Consider the following 10,308-nt stretch of genomic DNA (forward strand, 5'->3'; position numbering starts at 1 on the left):
ACAGGTGTCCTATGCTTGTCATGAGATCCAGTTACATATCCAGCAGACACAGAGCAACTTTGAGCTTGATAGATGTTGGACTGTTGGACCACCAGCTAGTCAGTAATGTTGTCTGTTGCTGTTTGATGCTGGGGAGCCAGTTCTTTTGTTTGTTTATCACAGCTTTTTGTTTAAAAAGGCTGCCAAGACATTACCTTAACCTTAAAGATGCTAAAAAAGCTGCATAGCTGCTGAGTTCAGAGATTATTCTCTGTGGGTTTCAGGAACATTTAGGAACATTTTAACATTACACATACATTGGTTGTTGTAACCCTTCTCAAATGGTGCATTATGAAGACTTAACTTGAAGTGACTCTAATAAATATATTTTTTGATAGTGTATCAAATCACAACACATGACACTAATGTGATAATATGAAAGTAGTCACTCGTCACTAATAGAGAATTATTACCTAAATCTGATAGCCCTCGGCTTTACAGAGATTTAAAGTGTCTTCACTGTTTTTGTTTATTCTCACAGCTTTCAATGCGTTGTTTTCACCTGCAGCAGGTAGCTGTTTTCAATGAACTAGCTCTGAAAACCTGCTCTGCACTATCTGCTAAGCACCAAACAGCAGACAGACACAGTTAGTGACTAGTTGATGAATATAGTGAATGTTGGACTTGCATTTGGCAGGTGGACACAAATGAATGATGATATTGCTCTGTATTTACGGATGTATAAATAAACAACTGTTTGCTAACAAGTTTGTCACGTCAACTTAAATGGTGATGCTATGTCAATATTGTATTCACAACTTGTTTCCGCCTCTCCCAAGTGACCAAAAAAACATCAGTCACTGCAGAGATAAGAATTGTTTATCCTTTATCCTCTCCAGTTCTTTGACCGTCTTAAACTGTTCGGCATGCCACCTAAGCACCAGCCAGACTTCATCTATCTACGACATGTACCTCTGAGGAAAGTGCACCTCTTCACCATCATCCAGCTCACCTGTTTGGTCCTGCTCTGGGTCATCAAGACCTCCAGGGCTGCCATTGTCTTTCCCATGATGGTTTGTAAACAGTCAGATTATACCATCTGCAGAACATTTACACAGGCTGCATGTCCTTTCATACCACACACCTTACCGAAGTGTGAACAGGCTTCAGTGTGTGAGTACAGGCATGTTACTAGGGTCAGGTCTGGTTCTACAGAGCCACTAAGGGAACCTGAAAAAAAAAACCAATCATGTTTCCTGTGCCCATCAGAAAGTATCTGGTGCGCAAAAGATGTTACAGGTATCTGGTGCACATGAGATACTGTCTGGTGCGCACCAGATACTATCAGAAAGTATCAGGTGCATCCAAGAAATTATTATTATCTATTTCTTTGTCCACGTCCCCTTAGGGGCTCTGTAAGGATCATTTATCTGGGGGGGTGTTTTAACTTGTGGCAGCAGCTCCTCTTTCCCAAAGCAGTGTCTCCCTGTTTGTTTGTTGTCATGTGTTTTTTCTTTGGCCTCCTTGGAGCTTTGTGAGTCACTTCATATTGTGTTGTATGTTTGAACGATCCCTAAATAAGACATAGAACATGCAGATAATATCATTTTGTATCAACTATATCTTGTGCTGTCAAAAATGTATAGAGTTTTGCTGCAGTGCATGTGGAAGTTATTTGAAGTCATGTGGTCCCTACAACTTCTTCTTTTTCTACATCTATGAGCACATCCGCCATATAAGCGGATGTGTCCTTCATGCTACCACCACTGTATGCTTCCTATTAGTTTAAATCCATTTACCTCTTCAGCACAATGTACCCCCATTGCTAGGATAAAGGATTTTTTTGTGGACTGATGATTGTGTGCGTCAATTCTGCAGGTTTTGGCTCTGGTGTTTATCAGGAAGCTAATGGACTGTTTCTTTACCAAGAGAGAGTTGAGCTGGCTGGACGACCTCATGCCAGAGAGCAAGAAGAAGAAGCTTGAGGATGCCGAAGAGGTGCTGTTGCTCTCATAAACAAATAAGTGTTTCCCTATTCATTTTTCATTATGCATTTCACATGCATTTAAACTGCACTTCATTCAACCTTCAGGAGGAGGAGCAGAGTATACTGGCAGAAGATGAGCGAGTAGTGCAAGTGCCATTAGAAGGGTACAAGTAAGTTATATTACTCTTGTGAAGTTTTACAAATAACATCTATGAAACAGTTTTCTAAATGCCATTTCATGTACAGCCCATATTAATTTGGTGCGTAAAGATGAAAGAGTAAATTGTTCTCTGCTTCTCTTTTACAGGGGAATACCCATCATCAATATCACAGATGAAATGTCAAAAGGTTCTTTTGGAAATACTTGGAACGCCAACAGCTAAGATATTTGAGAAAAAATCAAGACCTCAAAACATTATGGTAAGACTTTTTGGATATGTTGAATATACAGTACAAAACTCACGATGTACATGTATCAAAAATCTAATGTGTGAGAGTGATAACGAAAATTTCCAATACCCAACAACCCCACATTTAAATGCCCAACTAACTCGTAATAAAGATAAAAATTTCCGAAAACTGCAAGAAGTTAAAATGTTTGGTATAAATATAGTCTATAAGCAGCAGATCTGCTCTAGAGTTCAGTGAGGCCTTACTGTAACTCATTACCAGCTTCAACACCACTTAGTTGCCGGATGTCTGTGAAGATTCTCAGTCATCCAGGTCATGGTTATCCAAAGAAGGTTAAAGTCAAGGGCAACTGGACTTGGTTGAAGATACTACTTAGTTGCCACAAATTAAATACTACAGGCTTCCAGTGGTAGAAAGAGTACATTTAGTCACTTACCTTACTAAAGTGACCTACAATTTTGAGGTACTTGTGCTTTACTTTATGCTACTTTATGCTTTTACACCAATATTTTCCAATGGGTATTTTTTATTAGTTATTTTTTATTTTTTTCAAATTTTGAGTTTTCAGTCATAACACATGAGCTAATTGTATTTAAATATATAATAAGTTTACCACTTTAAAAGGTGCCATTCTACATAATGAGATATTCTTTCCTTTGATACTTTGAGTACATTTTGATGATAATCCTCATACTTATAATAGTTGTAAGTATAATTTTGGATGCAGGAATTTTACTTGTAGCCAATGGAGTATTTTTACACTCTGTTATTACTAATTTTACTTAAGTAAAGAATCTGAGAACTTCTTCCACCACTAACGGTAACAAGTCTTGATATATATACAGTGAGGAAAATAAGTATTTGAACACCCTGCTGTTTTGCAAGTTCTCCCACTTAGAAATCATGGAGGGGTCTGAAATTGTCATCGTAGGTGCATGTCCACTGTGAGAGACATAATCTAAAAAAAATCCAGAAATCACAATGTATGATTTTTTAACTATTTATTTGTATGATACAGCTGCAAATAAGTATTTGAACACCTGAGAAAATCAATTTTAATATTTGGTACAGTAGCCTTTGTTTGCAATTACAGAGGTCAAACGTTTCCTGTAGTTTTTCACCAGGTTTGCACACACTGCAGGAGGGATTTTGGCCCACTCCTCTTCTCTAGATCACACAGAAACACGGAGTTTGAGCTCCCTCCAAAGATTCTCTATTGGGTTTAGGTCTGGAGACTGGCTAGGCCATGCCAGAACCTCGATATGCTTCTTACAGAGCCACTCATTATTATCCTGGCTGTGTGCTTCGGGTCATTGTCATGTTGGAAGACCCAGCCTCGACCCATCTTCAATGCTCTAACTGAGGGAAGGAGGTTGTTCCCCAAAATCTCGCAATACATGGCCCCGGTCATCCTCTCCTTAATACAGTGCAGTCGCCCTGTCCCATGTGCAGAAACACACCCCCAAAGCATGATGCTACCACCCCCATGCTTCACAGTAGGGATGGTGTTCTTGGGATGGTTCTCATCATTCTTCTTCTTGCATGGAGCCCCAGTTCGAGGGAGATTGACAGTCATGTTTAACTTCTTCCATTTTCTAATGATTGCTCCAACAGTGGACCTTTTTTCAGCTGCTTGGCAATTTCTCCGTAGCCCTTTCCAGCCTTGTGGAGGTGTACAATTTTGTCTCTAGTGTCTTTGGACAGCTCTTTGGTCTTGGCAATGTTAGTAGTTGGATTCTTACTGATTGTATGGGGTGGACAGGTGTCTTTATGCAGCTAACGACCTCAAACAGGTGCATCTAATTTAGGATAATAACTGGAGTGGAGGTGGACATTTTGAAGGCAGACTAACAGGTCTTTGAGAGTCAGAATTCTAGCTGATAGACAGGTGTTCAAATACTTATTTGCAGCTGTATCATACAAATAAATAGTTAAAAAAATCATACATTGTGATTTCTGGATTTTTTTTTTTATTATGTCTCTCACAGTGGACATGCACCTACGATGACAATTTCAGACCCCTCCATGATTTCTAAGTGGGAGAACTTGCAAAATAGCAGGGTGTTCAAATACTTATTTTCCTCACTGTATCCTCTAATTACATCTGTAACATCTGTTATCTGTCTTTTCTTTCTTGATACTAACAGGTCACTACAACACTCATTCACAACAGTGGTGTGCATGATGACAAATGTAAGATGTAGAAGTCGGAGGACAGCGCTGTGAGTCTTTGTCACTGTCCCTTCTGAGTGTTTGTAAATTAATTTGTATCGTATGCTGCAGTTTAATGATTCAAAGTTCAGCCCTGTAACTCTCTTTGTGTAAGTGAATAACTGTATCTGATGTGTCACAAATATTCTGCCTCTTCATGAACCAGTGAAACCTACTATTTTCTTGTGTTGTTAATGTCATATTGTACTTTCTAAATCTGGATTGCTATACTGAATGTAAAGTAAAAGGTTGGTCTTGATAAGAGACAATTTTTTGGATTAATTTGTATTTATTTTGTTACAGTTATATACTTTTGAAATACTGTCACATCAACATATAGTATCCTTGGAGTCTTTATACATTTATATACTGATTCCCTAGATTCTAGTCTGTAAATTCTTTATAGACATTGATTATGATGTGAAATTAAATATGAAGATCTTGTAAATATTTTTAAAACCTTAGGTCAAAAACTTTCCGTAAAGCCATACATAAATAAATTCTTATAACTTGAAAAGCCTGGAAAATATATATTTCTGTTGTCTGTTTATGTGATGGGATTTTGAATCCCATGTAATGATTGTTACTGATAGGAATGAGTGCTTTAAAGTGATTGATAAAGGGCAATATACATATATCTCTTAAGAATGAAATGCAATAGCACTTTCTGCCAGAATGTCAAAACTCTATTTATATGAGAAACTATTTATCTATATTTATTTTGTGGAATAAAATGAATGTGTTTGCTACAGAATATCCTGCAGCCTAACAGAGACAGAGGCAGTATTTTGCCTCCTGGTGTCAGTGTTTTGCTTATATTGTAAATGTCATTTTGAAAAATCTTATAATTTGTTTAAATGTTTGTATATAGTTTAGTGAATCATAAATTAAAATGCTTCATCATTAAGGCATTTAAGCCTAAAAAAACTTTCCAATTATGCAATACATCTGAGGATTACAATGAAGCTGAAGCTTTAAAAATACTTAGAATAATAATAATTGTATTATGTATTGTTTATTATGTATTGTATGTATGTTATTTTAACTTAATACATTTCTATGAGCACTCTTGTTTGTCTTGTCATTGTTACACACACACTCAGTCCTAATAAGGTGTAATAATCTGACTATACCAGTCTGATAAAACAGCTTTGTATTTCTGTGAGAGCAGGTACTGTTCTGTTTTCAGAGAAGCTGTGGTCAAAGGCATGGGTTTGAAATTCCCATTGACTTTGAATCTCAGAGCAAATGTTATGCTTTTTACCCTACTATATTTTTAGCTTTAGTTACTAGTTCCTTTTCAGATTACAATTTTCCATACCTCTCCTGACCAGGGAATGTGTTTCTCCAAATTTCATGATTATGAATTCTAATTTTTCTGATGAATGAACTGAATTTTCCTTTATGGATTGAGAAAATCCTCCTACTTCTTACGCTCAATAAAAAATTTAAACCCCCTCTTGGATTAGCTGGAGAATGCATCGTCACAAAGCTTCAAACATTTTTACTTAAGTGAAGGATCTGAATACTTCTACCACCACTGAATATACCGTAGTATGCCTGGGGCCGATGAGATTACGTTTGGGGCTGGGACCTTTTTGTTGGCGTTTGCATGTTCTCCCCATGTCAGCGTGGATACTTCGGCTTCCTACCACAGTCCAATGACATGCAATCAATATGTTGATTGGTAGTTAATTGGTAAATGTGAATGTGAGCAGCTGTTTGTCTCTATCAAAGAGCCCAAATTGACAATTATATGTCAGCCCTGTGATGTACTGGCTGTGAGGGAATAATTTATGGATACGGTGCTGCATATTTCCCCAGATCATGATAGGGTCAATTGCTGAGCAAAAGTAAGCCAAAGGTGACAGTCTGGGATTCTCCAAAACTTTAGGACAGACTCTGTCCCTCCTCTCTGCCTGCTTGTTGACTTACTGACTGACGCATAGTTGATGCACTGTTATACATTTGTTAGGTAACCCAAGGTTGAGACTACCTTTATCGTGTTTCATTACAGACAGACTGACTGGCTCGAAAGTGTTGCATGTGGTTTAACTGACACACACTGTGTCTTCATTTGAACCAATAACCAATAGAATCTTCACACATGTACAAAAGGGTGATAAATAACCTTATTTGGACACTTAGTAAGTCTCTGTAGGTCTAGGAAGGATAAATATCCCCAGAAGGGAAGTATCCTTCAGCTTGTAACATAGCATGCTATGTTAGTCTTCAGCCTCCTAAACTTCTTCATCACACCTGAACCTGGCTCACAATATTTCTTCAACACTGGTTAGCAACAGGCATTCATGATACAGTACTGATACACTGAATCGTGCTCATGACGACTCATGCTATAGTTATGCATTAGTTAAGCATGTTTTTGTACTCTTATTATGTTACCGAAATGTGTTTAACATCGCTTGATCAGTAACCACAAATCCTTTCATTGTATCCCCAAGACTCAATGAGGATTATTTAGGCTCAAATTACATATCAGATTAACTGTGAAATAATCATGTAGGTGCACATGCTGTGCCATGATAGAAGCATCCAGCAGCAATGCTGCTAAGCATAAATGTCCAATGTATAACCCTTAGAGATTTGGCCTACAAATAGACTGAAGTGGGCAGGGCTTTGTGTAATCAACAGATGGTTTGATGTGCAGTGGGTGACAGCTTAGAGAGCTGGCACATCCCAAAACATGTCAAGCTGCTGGCTCATGTTTGGTCTCAGTGCCAGGAGGAACTCAAGAGTGTCGACCCAGTCATTGTTCCCAACAAATTTGAGTTGATTGACATGATTTCCATTTCTTTCATTACGCATAACCCTCCTCGGTGTGCTGTCTGAACATCACTGGGAAAACCTTCTCCAGTGAACCGCTGACAGGTGACACACATCATCTATACAAATATGCAGCATTTACACATCATCCTGTTACCTGGGAGAAATCCCACAGCACATTTCTCCCTGAGAGTTCTGTCTCCATATAAAGAAGGATTAAGCGACCATGACACTGTTTGTTAGACAAAAATTAACACTGATGTGAACAATGATACTGGATGAAGACGTTCAACATTTATATTTTCATTTACCAGTGGACAATGTAAAAAAGTTGTCTTTGAAAATACTATTGATTAAAACAACCATGTCTTTTTTATTCTATTCTTGATGGGCATTGACAGGTGGATCATGTGCCTAAAACATCATCTGTATATTTATGTATTTAGATGTACAAGTATAAATGTAGAACCTTGCTGAGAGTGATCCTTGTCAAACCAACATTTCAGAGGGAACTCATAGATTGTACACATTTCTTTATTGAAAACTAAATATGACTTTTATCTGAATAATAAGAAAATTGAGACTATCTACAGATGGAAGTATCGATGTTTCAATTCAAATCACTAATGTGACTGTAACATAAATTTATGGGAGAAGGAAAAGATGAAAGTGCCAACAATGTGAAATATGAAAAAAGAATTATGATGTGAATGATTGATAAAAAATTCACGCAGCATTTATGATTGAGACACATTTCAAACATACTGGAAATGTTTGCAACATTTGAACAACATTTCCTTCAACCACTGAAGGCCAAACAAAGCTTATTACGATGTGAATTTAATAGCATGACGAAGAAAAAGGCTAGTACAGATTATGAAACATATAATAGCACAGAGTCAGTGTGAAATGTCGCGTTATTTAGGGAGCTGTTGGGGCGCTCAGTTTGAGTTTACTCTCTTCTGCCTCGGCCAGTCTTCAGCCAGGACACAAACTCCTTGGCTGCCTGGTCCTGCAGGTAGGAGCTCACGTCACTGGTGTAGGTGCCGTCGGCATGACGTCTAAATAGACTCCTGTAGGAACAGACACAATTAGATGATGCAGTCACAATAACTGTGTAAGTGTGTATGTAATTGTGGTGCAAGCTGCTAGGTAAGTCACATTACTATTATTTTGATAAAACATGATTTTTAAATCACAGCAACGGTTCTGATCCAGTACCAGAGGCACACAGCAATTTACAGTATAAATGCAATTAAAGCCAGCCTTATTTATAATATATTTCATAGTGTGAAGAGATTTAGTAAGGGCACTCACCCGTTTCTTTTTGAGTTCTTTAGCCACTGGACAAAGTCTTGTGCTCTTCTTGTCTCCAGGTATTTACTGTAGTCGTTGGAAAATGTCCCCTCTGAATGTCTCTTCATGTTTGGGAGCTCAATGGGTTCAGTCATCAGGGAGTTTTCAGTAAGTAGCCTAGAAATGACGGAAATGATTAAGCTCAAGGTGAGGCAAACTCATCTCAAACACTCCCTTTCCTGTCTTATGGCTGTAAACACCTAACAGCCCTGCAATGTTCTAATTTTTCATGCCCTAGCCTCCCTGTCCTTTCTCTCGCTTGCAGGGTCTCCTAGGAGGTTTTCTACTTGCTGAAGTCTTCACCACACCGCAGCTGTTTATCCTGATTCATTGTTCTCATCACATTTATTGACGTTTCATAATCAACAGTACTTTTCTTTTAATTAGATTTCGATCTCATTGATGCTGTGGTCCTTGCTTGTGAAATTGAATGTTCAAAAGATTAAATTACACTATGTGATACTTTAGTACATGTGTACATTTTGTACAGGTGTTGGATCAACAAACATTAAAATGCTAATACTTGAAGACAAAATAACATTATAAATATCAACTTTGCCCACTGGTGTTCTCATTTAGAATGTAAACTGACATAATGAGAAATTACATGTCTATTTGCACTGTGGATCCTAATGTCAACAGCTGATACACGGCTGAGTGCAACACATGGAGCTGTAAATGGCAATGCAATTTGCAAGGAAGCACTAGTGCTCTATGTCTTACATTAGAAATGTTTGACAAATTGGAGCCCTCTCAACTATAACAATACACAAAAATAAAGATGAATTTAACAAACAGCTGTCAAAATGTTTTGCTGAAACGTTCAGAGGCATATTTTGAAATATCTAAGTCATTCAAGTACATTAAAACCTTGAAACTAATTGCATGATTATGCATAGCTCAGGACCTGCCTAATCCTCACATAAAAAAGATTCTTGCTGGGATGAAGGTTTTAGGCCAACGTGAATTGAACAAAGCTGAGAGTTGATCTTACATGGAGTTTCGGTCTGTGTCCTGGTCAGGCACCTGCCAGCTGCTTTGGATAATGATGAGGAGCAGGACTCCAGCCAAAGAGTGAGCAATTTTCATTGTTTGAGCTTCTGAAAGACGAGAAAAAAAGACAGAAGGAGAGAGAGACACTTCAATACAGCACAAGAGAATAAAATTCTATGTGACAGGAGGAAGCAACAAATATTCTCACCTGTGCTCCTTTCTGTCAAACGTCTGAGAAAGGGATTGTAAAGTGTGTTGATTGGTGCCCTTCTTCTCTCTTGGCTTCTGAAGCAGTTTCATGGTCCCCTCTTGATCAGCACAGTCTTATATAGTGAAGCTGAGGAGCATTCTCCCAGGTGACTCCCCCGTCACAGAAACCTCAGCATCCTCTGTTACTCTCAATCCATTAGTCACCTTCCGTCTCAGACCACTGAATGTATTTGACTTTGTTTAAATACACAAAAAAACCTCAGCAATAGCTGGGTTGTAAAAGCTGCTACTTTAGGTGTTACTATCAAACATGACCTCTACCCTGACAAATAAATACTGACAAATACTGGCACCCATATGTGTTCAAATTACTGTCT

The 10,308-nt window shown here is 38.1% G+C and overlaps 2 protein-coding genes across 2 annotated transcripts in view; one reads left to right on the top strand and one right to left on the bottom strand.

Moving 5' to 3' along the window:
• Nucleotides 1-4,857, top strand: part of LOC119904053 (sodium-driven chloride bicarbonate exchanger-like) — a 34,818-nt gene extending 29,961 nt beyond the window's left edge. Inside the window, 5 exon segments of the mRNA XM_038720436.1 lie at nucleotides 879-1,052; nucleotides 1,858-1,977; nucleotides 2,072-2,136; nucleotides 2,274-2,386; nucleotides 4,525-4,857. Of these exon segments, the coding sequence (XP_038576364.1) occupies nucleotides 879-1,052; nucleotides 1,858-1,977; nucleotides 2,072-2,136; nucleotides 2,274-2,349 (435 nt within the window). The 3' untranslated portion in view covers nucleotides 2,350-2,386; nucleotides 4,525-4,857.
• Nucleotides 4,858-7,888: 3,031 nt separating this feature from the next.
• gcgb (glucagon b) lies at nucleotides 7,889-10,011 on the bottom strand. The gene is made up of 4 exons (XM_038720435.1): nucleotides 9,930-10,011; nucleotides 9,723-9,828; nucleotides 8,690-8,845; nucleotides 7,889-8,445 (listed from the first exon to the last, which is right to left on the bottom strand). Exons 2-4 carry the CDS (start codon nucleotides 9,815-9,817, stop codon nucleotides 8,325-8,327), a joined length of 372 nt encoding a protein of 123 aa, XP_038576363.1. The 5' UTR covers nucleotides 9,818-9,828; nucleotides 9,930-10,011; the 3' UTR covers nucleotides 7,889-8,324.
• Between the last annotated feature and the right edge of the window lie 297 nt (nucleotides 10,012-10,308).

This window comes from Micropterus salmoides, unplaced genomic scaffold (assembly GCF_014851395.1).
Source record: "Micropterus salmoides isolate LMB-PRFRI ecotype aquatic unplaced genomic scaffold, ASM1485139v1 Ms_hic_scaffold_15, whole genome shotgun sequence".
Lineage (NCBI taxonomy): Eukaryota > Metazoa > Chordata > Actinopteri > Centrarchiformes > Centrarchidae > Micropterus > Micropterus salmoides.